The sequence below is a fragment of the Merops nubicus genome, unplaced genomic scaffold (assembly GCF_000691845.1).
Source record: "Merops nubicus isolate BGI_N331 unplaced genomic scaffold, ASM69184v1 scaffold3236, whole genome shotgun sequence".
NCBI lineage: Eukaryota > Metazoa > Chordata > Aves > Coraciiformes > Meropidae > Merops > Merops nubicus.
The window spans coordinates 45,210-66,333 of NW_008616769.1; the positions used below are offsets into that span (position 1 = coordinate 45,210).

Below are 21,124 nucleotides of genomic sequence, written 5' to 3' on the forward strand. Positions count from 1 at the left end.
TACAAATGGCATCTGTTTTTTCTCCTAACACAGAGGTTTGTCTCAGGCCAGCCTGAGTGATGCAGCACGCTGTCGTCCTCTTCAGCGGCATTACTAAATGGTCCCCACCTACTATTCTGAATAATAATATGTGAATAATAATATGAATAAGGTATTCTGATTATTCTCTATCATCTCTAAATGCTTCTAGATATGGAATTTTGTGGGATTCTAGATATAGGGTTTTATTGCTTCTAGGTATAGAATTTTTCAGAATTTTTTTTTCTCTAGATACAGAATTTTGTAGGATTTTGTTTCCTTTTTTAGACAATTATCTGTTTATTTTGCAGTTTATTCCTGATGAGATTCACAGCTGCTTCTTGAATCCTTTTAGGTGGCTGTGCTGAACAAATGTGGGAATTAGACATAAAATACAGATTTAATCCAAAATTATATGCCACTTTTTTTTTTTCCAGGAAGATGCTGCATATAGAATGAGTCAAGTCAATCAGTAATTACCATAGTCTCTGGAACTCAAGTGAATGTATCAATATCACACAGAAATGTGATGTATGAAATTTAATTTAAGGTATTGCTGTGGTTGAAAGGATGAAACTGAAACTTAATGCACTTGAGTCCCAGGTAGCCTCTTAAATAGCTTAGCTGAGTAGAGGCCATTCTGGGAGTAGGGAACTCCTGGTTAAAGGATGATTTCTGCAGAAATCAATCTGTAGAGTTAATTATAAAAACTGTACCTCAGGCAGAGCAGTTACTGGGTCCCTTGCCATGACTTGCCTTTCAGAGCTGGCAGCAGCAGTGAGGAACATGCAACACTTCAAATTGGCTGGGGAAAACTTTGAAGTTTTGTTGGTACAGACAAGAGACAGTCTTAGCCAGTGTCACCTACAGGTTCAGACATCCTCAGGTTTGAAATGTAATCTTTTGAGGAAAAAGGTGATGTGGAAAATTTGTCATCTGAGCAGTCTCTACAAAAGCAAGCAGTTCAATTTGTTTAGTGTGGCCATGTTGCTGGAAATAAGCTCTGCCTCAAGAGTAACATCATCCTTCCTGTTTGTGAGTCCCTAGGCAATTAACACAGGAATTAATGTGAAGTTGAAGACTTAATGTGGTATTTAGAGCTCCCGGTGGATGGTGCAGAGGGAGTGCTGGGAAGAGCTGTGTGGGTTCTGCAGCAGCCAGCTGGGTGGCTTGTGTTCGTCTGGGTTTCCAGGGCAGAAGTAAGGCAGCACTGGGGGCTCACTGGTGTTTGTCTTCACGAAGCCTTCACTTACAAGCCTGCATGGGTGTCTGAAGGGGGCCTACAAGAAAGCTGGGGAGGGAGTTTCTGCAAGGGATTGTAGCGATATAGGACATGGGGTAATGGTTTCAAGCTGGAAGAGGGGAGATTTTGATGAGAAATGAGCAAGTTCTTCACTCTGAGGGTGGTGAGACCCTGGCACAGGTTGTCCAGGGAAGCTGTGGATAATCCATCACTGGGCGTGTTCAAGGCCAGGCTTGACGGGGCTTTGAGTAACCTGGTCTAGGGGGAGGTGTCCCTGCCTGTGGCAGGGAACTCAATGATATTTTAAAGTCCCTTCCAAACCAAACCATTTTATGATTCTATGAATTCATTTTTTTGAGGACCTGTCTTGCTGTCCTGCAGCTTCACACCTTGCCAGGTGGTGGGGGAAACAGGCCAGTCTGTGGTGGGTTAAGATGAAGGAACAAAAGTTCTTCATCACTACAGTTAAACATTAAAAAAAACCAAAAGCTTAAGATGTCTTTCATAAAGGAAATGGAAAAGTACTGATGCAAAATGCTTGGAATAGTTGCCTATGCTTCCTTTGCCTAGCAGAGCACTGGGGAAGTTTTCTTTGCCTTCTTGCTAAACGCAGAGCTTGCCAATGATAAATTAGCAAAAGATTTTGTTTATCTCGACTCGAAAACCTGGATCCTCACTCATAACTCTGGCTTCTGAGTTCTGTTTCCAAGAAGCACTCGCTTTGGGAGCCTGCAAAAGCTGTTTTGTAACAGCATTTTGCATTAAAGATATCTAGGAGAGAACTTAACCATTGGAGCGTTTCTGATCATACAGGCTGTAGGTGTTCCAAAAGCAACAGTGAAAATGCCCAGTACAGCTCTTGAAAGAAGAGTGTTGCTCTAGCCTTTTGATGTGACAGTCTGCTGTCACTTGCAGCTGCTTTCACCAGCTATGTGTTGACTTTGTCGTTCTTTAAAGCCTCCTTGAATTTCATCTGTGGACTTCTAACCAAATTTCAGTTAGGCTGAGAGTTTTAGGAAAGTAATTATCTGTTAAAATTTCCATCAGGTTTGGTGTTTGCTTCTGCCAGCAGAAGTTGGAGGCCACTGCCCTTGAGACTGATCACTTTGTGGGAGGTGGGTTGGTTGCAGGAGCAGGGTAGACCTGCGCCTCCCTGGTGTGGACACGCAGGACCTGTTTTCTCCTCTGTAAGGTGCTCTGAGCAGTGCTGGTTGCCTTTCTCCTCTGCTGCCCAAATAGCTCATCTTCTTTAGGAACGTTGGGAGGGCACCAGGCAGCATCTCTCCTTGTCCTCTCCTCTACACCTACCTTAGCACAGACTACGTGTTTGATGTAGCTCACCCAGCCTGGTCAAGTGAGTGCTGCCCTTTAAACAGACTCCAGGTAATTCTTGGATTAAGTTACATTTTTCATTAAAAAGAATAGAAAAAAGTATTGGCTCTTCTCCTATTAACATCTTGTTTTAATAATTGCTGTTCCACATCCTTACATTACAATTTTGAAATGCTTGAAAAGCAATTTGCTGCTTATAGATTTCTGATGAGGCAGATGGTCCCATGCGCTGATCACACCTACTGACGCAGAGAGACAAGGTACCCGAGCCCAAGGAATCCCGCCTACAGCGCAAATGGCACGAAAACTTCCAAACAAAAGTTGCAGAGAAACAACCCCCCCTCTCCAATCCACCCCCTCAATCAACCAAACCCAAATCTGACTGGCAGACTCTCTCCTCCTCGAGTCTCCACTTACTGCCACTTCCCTGGTGTCTGTTGGAGAAGGAGATAACTTCATTTTTCTTGCAGGAAAGATTTAACAACACTGAACAATTGTCCTGTTGTTTTTTTACTTCTCTGGCAGGAGTGTCGGATCTTTTTGAATATAGTGACTAGCAGATCTGTCTCCAGACTGTTTAATTACAGGTGCTTAAAGCATTTTATTGGCATCGAGTAGATGTACTTATATTAAAAACTTAACAGTTGGGTTGCAGTTTTGTGTCATGCAGACTTGCTGGGGAGAAAAGCCAGCATGGGACAGGAGTGACCAGCAAAAAAACAGTATTAGGAGCTCAAGCAGTTACTGATGCATAAAAAAAGAAGCAAAGGTAGGAGAAAGGGATTTAGTTCTGTAGAAGGAGGTAGGTTAATGTGTAAGGACCCTGTGTTTGCATCCAGGCACAGTATGATCTGTGCAGTGCAGTGGGAGAATATCTGCCAGGAAAGTCCCTGAAAGCCCCAAAGCCTCAGCACTTGAGGTCAGTGAGATGCAAAATGAAGCAACACACAAACAAAAGGCACTGAAATTCTTGCAGCTTCTACTTTGACCGCTACTATAATGTTAGTCCTCAGCTACAAATGAAACTGCTTTTTCCAGATATGGGGAAGTTGATGGGATAATTATACACAATTTGCACATAGTAAATACTTTGATAGCAGTATATGCTAAGCTGGAAAAAATTCATATTATTCCAGTAAAAGTGCAGATGTGGGTCTGTGGGTCGTTACAGCACTGTGATAAGAGTAAATATCTCTGCAGAGATGCCTGCAGTCACTCTGTGCGTAACTTGCAGGAAAGGAAAGTGCTCAAAGTACTTTTTATACGTTGGAACAAAGTATTGGATATCAAAGGAAACTTTTCCTCCTTCTTGTGGTGCATCAGCCTCCATACACTCGCTGGTCACTGCTGTTGCAGCTGGTGAAAGTGCCAAACAATCCCTGGCGTGTTTTGCTTCCAGGCATTTCAGCTCATCAGAGCCTGCAGAGTGCTTTTTGCTGTATTGAAGTACGACGAGGGTTAGCACACAGAGACATGTGGATGCAAACCTGGGGCTAGATGTAACTCGAAGAGACTTAAATGTCCTGCTTAGGAAGCTTTTTCCCCACTTGAGCAAAATGCAGTAGGAGCAGGGAAGGAAGCTGGAGTGGGGTGAGCGCTGGAAGGAACTTTGGCGTCTGGTGTATGTAAAATTAAATTATGAGCAGCTTCTTACAAGCTGCCAGTAAGCTGGCTCTGCTTGCTTTAATACAGAAAAATACGGGCATTAAATCCCATCTGGGCAGAGAGAGAGCCCTGGCTGGGCTCAGCTGGCCTGGCAGCTTTGGGAGGAAGGTCAGGGATTCATTTGTTGACCGTTTGAGTAGGTGTGATCTGAGACTCGTGGGTTTGGTGCTCCCTTGCAACCTGCCCTCTGCATCACGGGGGAGTCTGAGGCAGCAGAGAAAGAGCCAACAAGGGCCACAGCGTGGTGCAGTTACCAGTTTGGGCAGGTTGAATAAGAGTCTTCTTCCACTCAGCCTTGTGCTGAGGTTGCTGCAAGAGGGAAAGATGAGATTGCTGGTGCTGCCCTTGCTTGCTCTCAGATCTCCTTCCCAAAGCAAACTCCATCCATGGTGTGCTTGACAAGCTCCCTTTCACATATCCCAGGATAAAACTGGTTTTTACATTCCACCTGGGGCTTGGCTTCTGTGTGTCCCTTTTTTCTCTGCCCCTGAGATGCTAGCTGATGGGTGAGTGCTTGGTTTATTAGCTTTTTTGGCTTTATAAATGCAAAGTGTCCTGGATTTGATGGCTGTAGAGCTGCTTTTGAGCTTGTTACCCAAATGCCCCAAGAAAGCTGGTAATCAAGATCTTTATTTAAAACCACAAACCAAGTGAGTTATTTAGGAACCACAGATATTTTGGTTGTAAAGAAAAGATGGCTAATGAGAAGTGTTTGTTTTAGAGCTTTTGAAACTGAAAAACTCCTTCTTGTGGCATAGTAGCATCTTACAACCAATACTACAGGAAACAGGGTAAAAATTAAACCAGCTGCAGAAAGAACAGTCTCCTGTAAAGAGCAGAAAGGCCCTATCAAAAAGACTGAAGGAAAAATAATAAAACCCACTACTGCCATTGAAAGGGAGAGTTATGTAGCTTACGGACATCATGGGTGCTGGGACTGTAGGAAGATCCAACACACAGGGGTTGCAAAGCAAAATAAATAGGTGATGGTTTTCTTTTCCTATGTGCTGCTTCTGCCTTTGGCCATGCCAGCCAAGTGTTCAAAACTGTTCTTTGTGAGAACACCACCATCTATAAGAACTTTCTTCTAGCCTCCATCAGTCTTTCAGATCGGGTGCTATAAAGGTGAGGCTGGAAACCCTCCTAAATTAAGCTTAAAAAAAAATCATTCTGGGTGACAAGCGGGTTTAGTATACCCACAAGCAATATATGTAAGGTTAAGGGTTTTTCTGTCCTGGAATAGCTGGAATTTTGGAGAGAGCTTCTGGGCAAAGTAGCCGTGTTCTTGTAACCCAGGCAGAGGTCACTCTTCAGGGAACCTTGGAGCATTCTGTCCTGCAAAGCTGTAAATATATAAATTCAGTCTGACGACTTCAGTTTCAACAGAGGCAAAAAATACCCAAACCAGGTTCTTCCCATGGAAGAGGTGAGAAGAGGATTTGAGGTACAGATTGAGACATCAATTGCATATCTTTTGAAGCTGGAGGCTGCCCCATCTCGAGGCACACGTTGCCAAGTCCTGGCTGCTGCTGCAGGAGGCTGTGGGGTGGAGGAGAGCCACTCAAGCGTCTCACTGGAACCACATTTCTGAGCCTTGGGCTGTCTGCCTTGAACACTGCCACTGCTACGTGAAACAAAGCACCGATAAAAATAGTGCCTTTTCTTGCCATGCTTCATTTCCTTCTGGACGGTCTCAAAACGTCCCTGTTTGATTCCTTGCTTTGTACGTTTTCGGTGAGTCATTGTGATCACAGTGCTCTGGCAGCATTTTGAAAAGCTCTGGAGCTGCCAAGTGTTTTACATGGAAGCAGCTCCGTTTCAGGTAGTCTGGACATGTCCTTCCTGGTTTTTTTTTGTAATACATATATATATATATCCTTCCTGTAAGAGGTAGTCATATTTTAAATTAATGGCCCAATGCTTCATGGTTTTGGAGAAGCAGTAGGGTGCTTTAATTGGTCCCTTCCCAACCCCCAATAGATGGATAATAGAGGAATCATGGTCCTGCTACACAACCCAGCCTGTTCAAGATACAGCATCCCTTTTCTCCTGCTTGTCCAAGCTTCTGTTGGAAAATGAATCAGTCACTCTGTGCTGGATACCAGGTGTCATGGAGGGGAGTATTTACTCAAAGAGCTAATTCGCAGGGTATGCCAGTAATCCCTGGGACTTTACTTCCCCCAAGCAGACGTGTGAGACATGTCCAGGGTAATTTCCCACGTAAATGTAAAGCTGTACATAGACTGAAGGGTTTCATCACCCCTGCTAAAAGGGAACATGGTGACCACCTTGCACATGAGGATATAGAGGGTGTGCTACAACAAATGGACTGTTGAGTGGTGTCTGCTGGCTGGAATTCCCTTCTGAGCACACACACATACCTGTGTGGGTTTTGTAAGCTGCAGTTTTGTCTTTATCTGCACAGTGACACTTGATAGCTGTTGATTTCCCCACTGGGTTGTCCTCCTCTCTAGCTCTGCTGGCTGCTTTCCAAATGCCAGACAGGGCCGTCTCACAGGCTAGGCCGTTTTTAAAAAAACACTGTTGCCTTAGCCATGAATATTTGCTTTTGTAATATATAAAAACAATTTCCTTTTTTCAGTTGGACAAGCTGCCTGTTGGGAGGACGGTGGTGCAGCCTCTGCCTCCTGCATCTGGAGTTGGTGACAACACGCTGCTTGAGTTTCTCAAGCGCTTGCAGAGCCTTCTATCTATGACAGCTCTTCCATTACATGTGAAGAGTTGTTTAACGTGGGCATCTGGGGTTGGACATGTGCTGTTGACAAAGATTAATTGTTCAGACAGATGCTGCTGTCCAGACATACATCACCCAGGTACAGGGGCCATATGTTCCTTTCGCATTAATGCTGACCCGTCTCAGTGCTTGAGGGATGTTTTCATAGCTGATACGAGCCAAGGCAGGAGAAGAGAGCAGCAGAAAATGTCCTGACCCTTGGTATTGCCATCTCCTCTGGCTCAGTAGTTACAGTTACTAGCAGGGTAAAATCTGAAAGCAGATTTCTGGAGCATCTTCTGGTTTACCTTTTTTGTTTCCAGGATACTTGTTAGAATCATGCAATAGAATCAGAGGCTGGTTTGGGTCGGGAGGGTCCATTAAAGGTCATCTGGTCCAACACCTCCACAGGGAGCAGGGACATCTGCAACAAGAGCAGGTTGCTCAGAGCCCCGGCCAACCTCACCTGGAATGGTCCCAGGGATGGGGCAGCGACCACCTCTCGGGGCAACCCGGGCCAGGGCCTCACCACACTGAGTGGAAAAGGTTTCTTCCTTCTCTCTAGTCTAAATCTGCCTCTTTTAGTTGAAAACCATCACCCCATGTCCTGTCCCAACACGACCTTATAAAAAGTCTGTCCCCATCTTTCTGACAGGCCCCTTGAAGTACTAGAAGGCCACCAGAAGGTCAGAGTGCTGCTCACACCAAGTTGCTTCTCACATTTTTCTGTGTTGTGATTTGTGACACAGCCCTGCAGCCTGGGTCTCCAGGGGCAGGATGGTAGCGTGGAGAGCAGTGTAGCTCTGCTGTGGGATTTTCCTCAGTCACTGCTAATTTCTAGCATCCCTTGGGTGCATCAACCTCCTTATGCCTGATTCATTCAGTGCCATCGTGATGTGTTTGCCATCACCATCATTTTCGTCTTTAGTGAGTTATATATTTCTTTAAATGCTTTGTGACACTTTTAAATGGAGCAAGGAGATTTTGGAGAACCAGGAACATCTGGTGCTTGCATGTTTTCTTCGTCAACTTTGCGAAATTAATACGGTCTGGAAGCGGGGAAGAAAAATGATACATTGAACTTAGGAGTTAATTAGCTCTCAGTCTTAGGTGAAACCTTGAAAAACAAGGTTAGGATTGTCATGTCTGTTGGACTGCAGATGCCTTCCCACGCCTGGCCTGTTTCCAGGTCATGCTGCTGGAGCATAGTGCAGGAAGAACAGGAGCAGGCTCTTGAGATTGCTTTCTTCCACACCCAAAGAGGCTTTTTTGGTCATTTAACAGACTGATCAGTTGACACAGCATAAACTTTGTTACCCAGCAGTACGTGTAGCATTTGTTCTGCTTAGAAAAACAAGGATCTGGAGTAAATTACAGTCTTGAGGGTTGAAGGAAATTAGTAGGGGGGTGTTCAGGAGGAACATCAAACAGTACCCTCCTGTTCCCTGGCAGATCTGGCTCTTCCACAGCCCTAATGGGAATCTGAAGGTACTGTAACAATTATCAGCAAGGTACAGAGTAAAGCTTTAAGGAAAAAAGATAAATACCAAAATTGTCTTTCCTTTTATATTTGCATATTGGTTCTACTTCAGGCTGTGTAAGATGAATCCTTTTTTGACCTTTTTTTCTCAGGTTCTGGTAAGTAGCTCAGGAAATGCAGCCTCCACTGTACTAAATGTCATCCTGTCTAAAATAGTTAGCACCACAACTGGTACTGAGAAAGCAACACCTTTTTAAGGTGAGCTGTTAAAGCGAGGTGAAGCCAGCTCTTGTGAAGACTTGCCAAGTGGTTTTGCTTGTAATAAATAACCATAATAAACGTGGGAGGAGGTGTGAGTTGAATGGGAGAGCAACAGATAAAAACACTTTTGCCTTTAAACATCAAGTTCCTGAAAACTTATTAAACTTGCTTTGTTGGCAGTGGAGTTGGATAAACATATGGAAATGAGTTGTTTTGTTAGGGAGAGTTTTAAAAGTCCAGAGGTGTTTTACAGGTTATTAATGCTGCCCTGGCTCTTGCTGCTAAACCCCAAAGCAAACTGGCCCAAGAAAACATGGACCTCTTCAAGGAGCAGTGGGAGAAGCAAGTCCGCGTGCTGACAGATGCTGTTGATGACATCACTTCCATCGATGATTTCCTGGCTGTATCGGGTAAGCAGGGGGTTGATCTCAGAAATAATCAGTCTCATAGCTGAGCTCATTCCTGGAACGGGTGGTTTCCTCACGTGTTCTGGAGTCTTCTTGGGTTTTTGGAAGGGATGGTGTTGGTACACTTCACCTGGCAAGCGTCATCGTGCGCCGAGTGAGGTGTGAAAACAGAGCAGGAGATCTTGGCATGTGGAGAAGAGGTATTTTTATAGTGTGAAAACAGTGATAGTTTGGTTCAAGACTCTAGAAACCTGTCATTGCCCTTACGGTGTGTGCGTGCATAAATGTATATATTTACATGTCAGCAGACAGAGCAGCTTAAACACTTTCTGTCTCAGGGTTTGGAATTGCCAGCTGAACTACCCGTGAATTGCCATCTAGCTGCTGCAGACAAACCTCACCAGAGCAGCGGGGGAGACAGAAGATGGTGATGTTCAAGTTACCAACTAGCAACAAAGACAGTCAGGGAATCATAGAATCGTTTAGGTTGGAGAGACCTTTCAGATCTGCGAGTCCAACCATTAACCCAGCTCTACCAAGTCTAAACCATGTCCCTAAGCATCTACACAACTCTGAAACCCCTCCAGGGATGGTGATTCAACCAACACTGCCCTGGGCAGCCTGGGACAGGGCTTGACAAGTCTTTCGGGAAGATTTTTTTTTTTCCTCAGGTCCAACCCCAACCTCCCCTGGGGCAACTTGAGGCTGTTTCCTCTTGTCTTATCACTTTTTCCTGGGGAGAAGAGCCCGACCCCCACCTGGCTCCATCGTCCTGTCAGGGAGCTGTGGAAAGCCAGAAGGTCTCCCCTGAGCCTCCTTTGCTCCACGCTCAACATCCCCAGGTCTCTCAGCTGCTCCTCACCACACTTGTGCAATCCCTTAATTCACCTTAGACTCCTCTTACATAAACAAAAATGAATATCTAAACCATGGTCATACAAGTTAATTAAGATAAATCTGTTCACATAGAAAACTTTCCATGAATATTTTAAACCATATTAGCTGTAGTAAAGTTTTTAAAGCTTTTAAAAAAAGATTAGATCACTATAATAGATTAATAATTCCGTTTGGTAAAGTGCCTGCTAAGATAATCTGTTTTATCAGCATTGTTGATAAAGACCCACTATTAACTGCTGTGACCTAGAAAGCAGAGGGGCATTTTTGTTTCTACATCCTCTAATTCTGCCCTAGTTGGAGGACATGGTGATGTGACCATGTGAATTGTGTCTGCAATAGCATTCACAGGTTACCCCTGCAAACTGAGGGTTGGATTTTCCTGGTGTGAACAAGCTTGGGCCTCTCAAGTGACTTAAAAATGCTGGCTGCAAAGAGAGAGTGCACAGGAAGATGTGTGGAGTCAGAAGTACCAGATGAACATAGCTAGAAGATGTAGAGGAAAAATTAAGGTCCTGAAATAAAAGACCATGATTTTTTTTGTTTTAATTAAAACAAATGAACAAACAAACAAACAAACCAACAACAACAAAAAAACAAGCAGTGTTTCCACAGTGAGTCACCTGTCGTCATACGTGTTGTATTGTGGCTCCCTGGGTTCTGAACAAAAATCTTCTCTGTGCTAAGTTAGCATAAACTTCCCAGGCCTTTGAGGGGCCTCCTCCTACCCAGGAGTCCCAGCTCCTCGTGCTGTCTGCGTGCTCCTCACCGCAGTGGGGGCTGACACCACCCGGAAGGATACCGTGGAAAGGATGTAGCTTGAGACCACTTCAGATGCCCGAGTGCATTCAGTAATTATTTGTATGTGCTCCGTTATCAAAGAGAGGCTAGAAAAGTATTAAAGCAATAAATAATGTTTTAAATATCATTTGCTTGAACTTTGATAAATGCTTTCCATATAAATGCCACAGCTCCACTTCATCTGATAAAAGTCCAAACATCTCTTTGATAAAGTCGTGACTCGTATGATTTATACCAGGTTCCATCTGGGGTTATTAGTCCACTTGTATCAGTTCCTAACTGGGGTGGAAGCAGAATTTAGAAGAGTTCTTGTGAGTCTGTACCTGTGTGTGTGTTTATCTATAAGAACCCCAATGTGTTCCTACTACGTGTGGTGCTGTCCATCACGACTCACTGATCTTAAGGGCTTTTCCAACCTAACCAATTCTGTGATTGTGTGAAGGATCTGCTTCATTATTCAGCTTATGCTACAGCATTGTATCAATTAGACACAAGTGAAGGCTTGATGAAAGCAGTGTTTGGTTTAGGTAAAAGCAGAGTATCGTAGAAGGAGGACACTTACATGCACAGTGTTGCAGGTTGCAATGCTTTATGAGGGACATAGCACAAGAAGGCCCCTATTGAGTTAGGACAACAGTCTGGTGGTGGCCAATTGGCTGGGCTTAGGAGATTAATAGCAGAGGAATACTGTAGCCTAAAATGTTTCTTGTCCGCTCCCAACCATGAGTGATTTGCAGCTCAGGGAGCTTTGGCATCAGGAGTGCTATCTACTGGACAGTCCTTGGCAGATTTTTTTCATCTAAACTTGCTTTTCTGACCATTATAAACCACTGGCACCTCCATCAACCTGGGCAGAATTCACAGCTTAGTTGTGCTCTGTGTGAAGAACCTCCTTGGTTTTGCAGTTGCCTGTTTGCTCCATTTGATGCCCCAAGTTGTAGCAGAAGATGGTGAAGAGGTTTTATTTCCTACGCACGTTCTTCATGCTGCTTGTAAATCTACAGCCTTGTGTCCTACGCTCAGTCAGTCAGCTCTTTCTTCACAGCAGAATCTTTGCCTGTTCATTATCCCTCATTTGAAAGCTCTTCTGCACCTTCTGTAATTCTCAGCCCTCTTGTCGGTGCCTTCTCTAAGCACTTGGGGTGTGTTTGTGTGCCCACTCTCTCGGTTCTTTAGAGCAGCTGCTGATAACACCATGTAATTGTCAAATTCAATGTTCTGAAATTACCTGGATCTGCTTTGAAACCCTCTAAAAAAATCATTCCATTTGCTGCCTTCTGTTCCTCTGGCGCTGACAGGGGCTTACACAAGAGACTGCCCATCACTGCTCTGTCTTAAGAGCCTGCAGATGGAGATTGCCTGGGCCCGATGATTGTCCTTCTTCATTACAAGATGAATACTGTATTTACAAGTGTATGAACACTCCAGGAGTTACTCCGTAACCATGTCTACTGACACCGCTGCTTGACCTGGTTCCTCCAATGTCCCTTGTCAAGAAGAGGGTCCAGCATGGAAATTGTTCTGAGACCTTCCACAGGGGATGCAGTGGAGAAACACAACCACGTTTATGCGTCTGTGGCTTTCTCTCCTGACTGTTGCTCTGAGGTTTTGATCTCCTGGAGCCCTTAGACTCCTTTGCAGACTTTTTGGGATGTTTGGAAAAGGATTTCTTAACCCCCTTACTGGGGAGGCGGGTGGAGGTGGAAGGTGTTTGGTGGGGGTGGATTGAGGATTGGCAGTCATGGGGGACTGTTAATTCTTTTAGCTTTGCACAGTTTTATGTATGTCCTTGTTTGCTCTAAAAATCAGTTTTAATGAGAAAGTGCCTTTCTTCTTACTCTCTTACCTTGTTGCCAAACACCACCATTTTTCCCTATGGTTATTTGGGCAGGAGAAGACGCCTTTGCCTGTGCTGCGTTTGAGGCGAGACCCTGTTGCTGAGGGGCTCTCCTCCTGCTCAGCCCCAGGAAGGCTGGTGGCGTTGATTCAGGCTGGCGTCCCCACGTTCCCGAAGGTGCTGGCGCTGAACCCCCGCGTCGGCGTTTCGTGGGCTCTGCCACCCCAGCCTCAGCAGATGGCATTTGGGGCCAGACACTCAGGGGCCATGTGCCTGCAGGATGGGTACCAGTGTGTGTATGAACAGATTTACATAGAATGGTGTCAGGTCGTGCTTGTTACCATCCAAGTGGAGAGTGTAACCAGAGTGGCTGCACCCGACAGTCCCACGCTTCCCCGGGGCCCCTCGCAGCCTGTGGTGGGGTTCCCTTCCCTAGAAGTCTCTCTCTGACCACTTCACATCTGCAAAAGGCATTAAATGATCAGCAGGCATTTAAACACTCATCTTCATTTTCTCCCTGCCTCTTATTAAAGTTCCTATAATCCAAAGAGGCCTTTAAATGGTCTGTGGCTTAATTTATCCATTAAGGAATTCAAGCAATAAACAATCTGTGTTTTAGCCTGACTCTGATGCTTTTTCTTTTTTATTTTCCACTTTTGCATCTTGCAGGACTCTCTGTCTCTTGCTTTAAATACCAAAACTCTGTGTGCTCCTTGCTGCAGCTCTTGTACCTTGGCTGCCTGCTCAGTGACTTGTCAAATCACTAATGAACCTGCACTTCTCTCTCTTAGGGCCAAATTCTGCCCCCAGCTGAACTTGTTCAGGCTGAGTTGCTTCAGAGGTGTTTCACAAGTGTGTTTTTTGTCCAGGTTGCTTACAGAAGTCTTGCAATATTGCACCTGGCTCTATTAATTTTATGTAAATTAAGCGTAACACTTCCAGCAGCAATCCCTTCAGCCATTTCATACAGTCCTCCATCAGTCAACTCGATGTGCTTCTCATCTCTACAAACTCTTGCAAAATGGCTCTTTTCCTACCTGCATAGGGAATAAAAGCCACTTCAGTGGCACGGGTCGGCGGCATATCGTAATTAAGTCAATGGTAAGTAACGGTGGCAACTATATTAAGTGACAGGGCAGGAATCTTTCCAAGTTGGTTTCTTACCAAGCAGCCCAAATGCTGATGTAGGTTGGCAATATCAAGGCGTTGGCACCGATGTGTTAGCGAGGTCACTGACAAAGTTTGGAAGAATTTTTGGGTAGGTTTCCCCAAGTGAGAATTCCAACCACTTTAGGCATCTCCAGAAATCTCTTACAGGCTTCTAGTCATTTGGGGCTTCTTGGACTTGATGAATGGGGGAAAATAGCTCTGTATAAAAAAGAAAATAGATATTCTAAAAATAAACTACAAACAGAGGTCTTGGCTTTATTTTTTGTTTTCTGAAGAGGCAAGGAGTACTCTGTTGCTGGAACGCTTTCTGCATAAATCACTGCATATGTTGCGTGTCTTAAATTTGAATGGAGGACTAACAGTTTAATATTCTCTGATGACATGTGTGTGGTTGCAGGAAAATACTATGTGGGAAGCTAGAAACGTGCAACAGTGCCCAGTCTATTAGAGTGTTGAGTGGATTGGGTGTGGTGCTGGGGAGGCTGCCTCATTGCCCCATGCACGTGGAATGGTGGGGGAGTGGCTTCCAAATATTTGAAATAAGAGCTTGGGCAGTCTTGGGGAGGACTATCAAAAGAAGCACATTAGGGGAGGATTCAGCTGAGTTCAGCTCTCCTGTTGGTAAAATCAAGACCAAACAGGGGCAAGAAGTGTGGATGCTGGTAGGTGGAGGGCCTGGTGGCCTTTTGGACACCTAGTTTGGACGGGCAGCTGTTTGCTGGTTGTAGCCAGCTTAAAAATTAATGCTTTACAGCATCTCACTGGAGGTTTATAGAGGGGGTCACGAACAGAAATTGCAGTGCTGGTGACCGCATCAGAATAGAAGACGTTGCCGTCTAAATCCTCCTTCTTTTACCACCAGAGAATCATATTTTAGAAGATGTCAACAAGTGTGTCATAGCTCTCCAAGAGAAAGACGTTGACGGCTTAGACCGCACCGCTGGCGCAATTCGAGGACGTGCTGCTCGAGTCATTCATGTGGTCACTTCTGAAATGGATAACTACGAACCTGGAGTCTACACGGAGAAGGTGCTGGAAGCCACCAAGTTACTGTCCAACACAGGTAAGAGCTGCTTGCTCCCAGGACCCCTGAATTCCTGTTTCTTACAAGCACCTGGGCAAGCGGAGGCTAATGCACCGGTGAAATCTAGCAATGCCTCCATTTACATTCTAGAATGAAAATTAGGGGGAGCTATTTGCAGAGCTGTTGCAAAATGGGAAATGTAATTTTGCTGTGTAGAGTGGCTTAAAACTCCGCCGCACACAAGGTCTCCCTGAGCACCCTTGCTGCCGCTGATGGAGCTGCAGGGAGCTACAACACCAGCTACTACCCCGAGGAGTGAGTCCCACACAGTGAGTCAGGGCTCCAGAGTTGTGCTGAGTGTCTTGCACCAGGCTCTGCGAGTGCTTGGGATCCAGAAAGAAGATTTCTGCCACATTGGTGCAGTAGATTAGAATCTGGATAATAATTTAGGGTAAATTTTATAACATGTCATTGTAACCGTTAAAGAAACGTTGTAGGTATGTTGTAGTCTCCCACACCTGCACAAGAAATGAGGGTGTGAACTATCTGGTAGCATCCATGTAGGATACTGAGTGCTTCTGGTCGCTTTAACGAATGCTGTGCCACCTGTTAGTTGTTGTTTTTGCTTTAATTACTTTGATGAAGAATTAAGGGCGATAGGAAGAAAGGAACAGACTGTAAATGGTTCTGTGATGTTCTTCCTGGGGTGTAGTGAGTCACTGAAGTACAGCAGTGCAGCCTGCCCTCTTCCAGTGCCATGTTAAACTTGAGCTTCGTGGTGGTAATACTATTATGTTTTTCCCCCAAAAAATGATGTACAAATAATGTTCTGCAGCAAACATTAAACAAATGCTGAATATTTTATCCCAGAGTTTCTGACTGCTTCCCCAGGTGTCTTCTCCTTGTCCACTTGAAGGGCACGATAAACTTTATGGTGTCTGAGAGGGGGAAAAACCAAACAGCAGCAGAGCAAATAGAAATCAGACTAAGACTTGAGCTACAGTACCGGTGTGCTTCTGTAGTGGATCTTTTGAATTTAAGTGGAACCACTGCAGTTTCCAGTGGTCATTAACGATGGGGTGCACACACGTCTTCTACAGGAGCACGTAGAAAGCGGCGCGGTGGGCACTGACTGTTCTCCTGTGGTCTCTCGTGCAGTTATGCCCCGCTTTACGGAGCAAGTAGAAGCTGCAGTGGAAGCCCTGAGCTCAGACCCTGCCCAGCCAATGGATGAAAACGAGTTCATTGATGCTTCGCGACTGGTGTACGATGGCATCCGAGACATCAGGAAGGCTGTGCTGATGATCCGGGTGAGCACAACCCCCTGACACAGCTTCCCTGCCCTTCCTGAACCGACGGGCGTCAGCTCGAGGCAGAGCAGGCAGAAGAGTTTCCTTTAGCTCATGTTAACATTCCCAAGCTTAAAAACTGCTGCTGGCTCTGTGGAGTGCCTCAGAAGTGCGGCTTGGTTCAAATTCATTAAACAGGCCTGAGCGTCGGTGAGCACCAGAGTGGTGATGCAAAAGACCCTTCACCCATCTGTAATCTCCTGGTAGTGCCTCGCTTGTTAATGTGCTGGAATCAGTGACCTTTGGTTTAACAGCAGCAAGAGGACTCACAGCTGAAGATGCTTTTTGGTGGTTTGAGAGCTGAGAAGTAAAACCCGGTGGCTCTTCGTTAAGTTAATGTTGAGGATTAATGCTAGTCACTCAAAACCGGGTTTGGATGCGTTCAGTCTGCAGTTGGTGGAGCACGTAATTCATTAATTGGCTAACCTCAGTAAACGGGGGCCAGTTCATAGAGGCTTTGTCTCTTCTGTGCTCGCCTGTTTTGGGTGCAGTGAGTGACTTGGAAGTCCCAGTTTCTGGTGGCTCAGGCAGTGTTAGGCTGGTAGGAGGCAGCAGGGAAGATGCAGAGGAGCTCCTGCTGTTGACTGAAGGGATGCAGAAAAGTTCTGGTTGAGGCTGACCTATGGGTGTATTTCTTGAATCCTAGCATGGTAAAAATGGGCAGGAGCCAGACTCAGCAAGAAGAAATGTTTTTTCTTTTTTCCTTGTGCTCTGACTCAAACAGAAATGCCTCATGGAGAAACTGTCTTTGGCTTTCAGAATGGTAACCATGGCAGATGCATTTTGGTGCTAAGCAAATTAAGGACGTACAGCCCCAGAATATATGTGATTATAGTAATCATTGCAGTAGTATCTTCACTGTTTGCTGCTTAAAGCAAAGAATAAGATGGAAAATCAGAAGAAAAGCTGACAACCCCATATGTGCTCCCCATATAATATATTTCAAACTTAAGCTCTGGGTTTATAGACAGCCTATGTTAGATGAGGATGTCAGTGTTTTCCTGCTATGCAGACAAACTTGAAACTGTCTGGTGGCACTTGTTCTTTACAGGAACCAGAAGGAAAAGTCCCTCAAACACCTAATTTTTGTGTTTGTGGAGAGTATTTAGGACAAGAGGAAACAGAGAGGGGTCTCAAAGCTGTGGAGATGTGATGCTGAGGAACGTGGGTTAGCAGTGGACTTGGCTGCGTTAGGTTAATGGTTGGACTTGATGATCTTAAAGGTCTCTTTCAACCTGAATGACTCTATAATTCTACGATTTTCAAAACTAGTATCTTGCAGTATCTGTAGCTGACTGAAGTAAAGCCCTTTCAACCCTGCTCCCCAGGGAATCTGGCAGCACCCCCAGAGGAGTTTTTGCCCTTGGTGACAGGTTGAAAGGCAGAATTGCACTGTGTATACCCCAAGTTGTTTGGGCTTTTGGGATGGATGGGCAGAGAAGGGGGCTGGAGATTCATAAACAATTTCTAAAGATGCAGCAGAATTTTTTTTTTTTTTTAAATTTTTTGTGTGTGTGTGTAGGTTTTGTTTGTTTTTTTTTAATATTAGTACACTGAGCTGCTTCTCAGTAGCTGATTTTGTGGATGTACTCTGTTCTTCAAGGCATGGAAAGAAGATGATGGCTAAAATACCCTAGGTCTTGGTTGTCAGCATGCTCAACTCTGCTTTTTGGCAGCTGTTTTGCATATCCACCTTTATTGTAACCGTATCGCAAAATACAGATGTATTGGAAAACAAGTTTGCAAAATTCAAATCATAGGGAAGAAATCTGAAGAACAGGGACTTTATTTGCATCTTATCTGTTAATCCCAATTTATTGTATTTATCTATGAAGTTCTTTGTTGATCCAGCTCTGCAAAATTGTCATGAAGTGCCACTCTAGGCAAAGATGGAGTATTTTGACAAACACGCTGTTCAAACTTGATAAGCTTTATAAAAAGTTTGCCAGCTATAGACTGGCAATAGCAAAAATAAAATAAATCCTAGGCAAGCAGGAACTAGGTCAGATGTGTTTAGCCTACAGCGTAAAAGCTGGCCCTTACTAGCTAAAAATTTCCAGCTTTTCCTGAGGGAGAAGAATAAATTGCGATTTATTTTATTTGTTGTTGATTTAGTCGATGCTTTGATTCCTAATTGTGCTAAAGACAACATCTGTGGTTTTGAATCAGGCCTTAAAGCCGTGTGTAATTTTAGCTTCAGACTCTCAAGTGAAGCTTTTCCATTTAACCAAGCTGCAAAAATACTATTCCTTTTGCAAAAACTTATTTTCTGTGTTTCAAGTCCTGAGTGCATTAGTGTCCTGACAAATCTCCCATGTTTAGTTACTGGTATGTAATTTTGAGGATCCCCATGGTGTTTAACATGAGCGGTCAAGCATTTATAATCACATATGTTTACAAGCTGGATACAGTCCCTGTATTTACCTTTTTGTTGAAAACATTGAATAGTTTTTACCTTCACTGATTTCCATTCTCTCTGCTTGAAAAAACAATATTCTTGTCGGTTTGTAGAGCCATGAAATCTGTTGTTTGACTAAATAACTCTTTCCTCAGACTCCTGAAGAGCTGGATGATTCTGACTTTGAGACTGAGGATTTTGATGTCCGAAGCAGAACAAGTATTCAGACTGAAGATGATCAGCTCATTGCTGGGCAAAGTGCAAGGGTAAGGGAGAAACCTGAGCCTTAAAAACTGTGACCTGCCTTCAAGAAACAGTTCAACTTGCTTTGAAAATCCAGGTTAAGACTTTTAGAGATGGTGGCGAAATTGCTGGATCAGAAAACTGTCATTCTTTGTTCCCAGTTTTCTTCTGAAAAGGAGGTTGAGTGAAATGCAGCTTGTGTTGCATTTGAAACATCTGTGTTTTGGGAAACATGAAGTATCTGTGTTTTATTTTGGATGTTCTGAAAGATCAAAATCCTTTTAATACCAACAAGCTACTTTATACTTTGACATGGCAGACGTTGCAGGTGTTTGCCTTGGAGTTAGGTGAGCTCCTGCAGGGACATACAAGGCAAATTACTCCACTGCACTAATGTTACTTTCAACAGGCAAATGCTAAGTTTGTGGGCAGGAAATCTTTACAAAACGTCTTCTCACACCCGTGATGGTTTGTGTTGGGCCACCGAGCATTTATCAAGACACCGTTGAGAGGAGCTCAAAAATGAAATCATTTAAACTAACTGCATTTCCTATGACTGCTAGAAATGAAAGCATTGATAGGCAATGTATCATCATTAATAGGCGAACACTTAAAATCAGTACATTGAAGGAAAAACAGGCCTTACCTATTGTTTTTATTTGACACGTCCCATTCTGGATCGATAACATTTTACACTCTTGGGAAGGTGCCATGGAAGTTTTTTGTGAAGACTCTTTAGCCTGAGAACAGGCAAGAAGTAGCTAGGCCTTATTTATCAAACTTCCGCCACATTGGCTTTGGAATTCAACTAACTGAGAATATTTTTTATGCTCTCCTTCCTTGCCTGAGCTTTCTGTGTTCCTGTATCCCTCTCCCCCTTTTTATTTAAATGCAGAGGTTGCTGATGTACTTTTTTGCCTTGCTGCTGCCAGGGGCTTTTTGTACTGAAAACTCTTTTTCACCTGCTCCTGGAGGTGTGGATGCTCCTGGTATTTATGAAGGCAAAGGCACTGAGTCTCAAATAGGTTGTAAACTTAGCCTAATAGATTTTGTTCAGGAGTGAGCACATACTCTTTAATTTTACTAGCTCTTTCTTCAGTATGCATGTTTCAAAATAGTACATCTAGGTTTTTGCAGGAAAGAGACTCGTAGTATTTCTTCTGTGCATTGCAACACTGAAAGATACCTAAGTGGAACTTCGATTTAAAACTCTTAAATTTTATTGAAGAGGCAAGTCCCCCATCTTCATGCAGTTTTTCTTTGAAGGATGGGAATATGTGGCAAAATTTTTTGGAGTCTAGCAGTTTTATCATGCAAATGCCCATGCTTCAGGTGTCAGCTGGCTTTTCTGGGCATTCTTAAGAAGGAGCATAAACTTGGATTCAAAATGGAAGGAAATGGTTCTGTAAAGCCTTAGGTAGAGGATTGCTATTAAAGTTTTATCCCCCATCTGCATGACTTAAATTGGTTATTAGTGAAATGTTCTGAAAAGCCTTCTACAAGTGGCAGCATCAGACAATGTGAGAAAACTCTGTCTTTCAGGCTATCATGGCTCAGCTCCCTCAAGAGCAAAAAGCAAAGATTGCTGAGCAAGTTGCAAGCTTCCAGGAAGAAAAGAGTAAATTGGATGCTGAAGTATCAAAATGGGATGACAGCGGTAATGATATAATTGTTCTGGCAAAACAAATGTGCATGATTATGATGGAAATGACAGACTTCACCAGGTGAGTCCTTTTAATTTGTGCACACACCTTCCCTCAGCTCTGGCTGGGATGCTGATCTTTCAGTGAAATATTTTGCAAGTACTCTTAAGAGTCTTACTTCTTATAATTTCCTTTAAGTGTTACCCTAGGAAAGCCTGTGTGTTAGCTCCAGAGACACATTACTGTGCAGTGACTGGGTGCTAATAACTGTCTGAATTGATCTATAGATACACAGCAGCTAGTGCCATTTTTTTTCTTTTTTTTTCTCTTTTCTTTTTTCTTTTTTTTCACTTTTTTCTTTTCCTCTTTCCTCACTTCTCCTTCTCCTCTCGTCTCTTGCCCTCCTTCCCTCTCTCTCTCTCTTTTTCTGGTGATTCTTCTCCCAGTGAAAATATATATATATATGTATGTATATATTTGCTCAGTTCTTTACAACATTAAATTCTGTGGGCTTCTAGAGATTGCTGTGCTGTGGAAGTAGTTCCTAGTGCAGCTATTTGCAAAAGAAAGAGAGGTTTGTTGATGCCTTTTGAAATGCATTTACCAGCTTTTATACAACACTGTT

General features: G+C 43.9%; 1 protein-coding gene across 1 annotated transcript in view; it reads left to right on the plus strand.

Moving 5' to 3' along the window:
- CTNNA1 (catenin (cadherin-associated protein), alpha 1, 102kDa) overlaps positions 1 to 21,124 on the plus strand; it is a 47,782-nt gene that overhangs the window by 17,599 nt on the left and 9,059 nt on the right. The window contains exons 4-8 of the mRNA XM_008942919.1: positions 8,987 to 9,143; positions 14,705 to 14,905; positions 16,025 to 16,176; positions 18,769 to 18,879; positions 20,399 to 20,580. Of these exons, the coding sequence (XP_008941167.1) occupies positions 8,987 to 9,143; positions 14,705 to 14,905; positions 16,025 to 16,176; positions 18,769 to 18,879; positions 20,399 to 20,580 (803 nt within the window). The remainder of the gene's footprint in view (positions 1 to 8,986; positions 9,144 to 14,704; positions 14,906 to 16,024; positions 16,177 to 18,768; positions 18,880 to 20,398; positions 20,581 to 21,124) is intronic.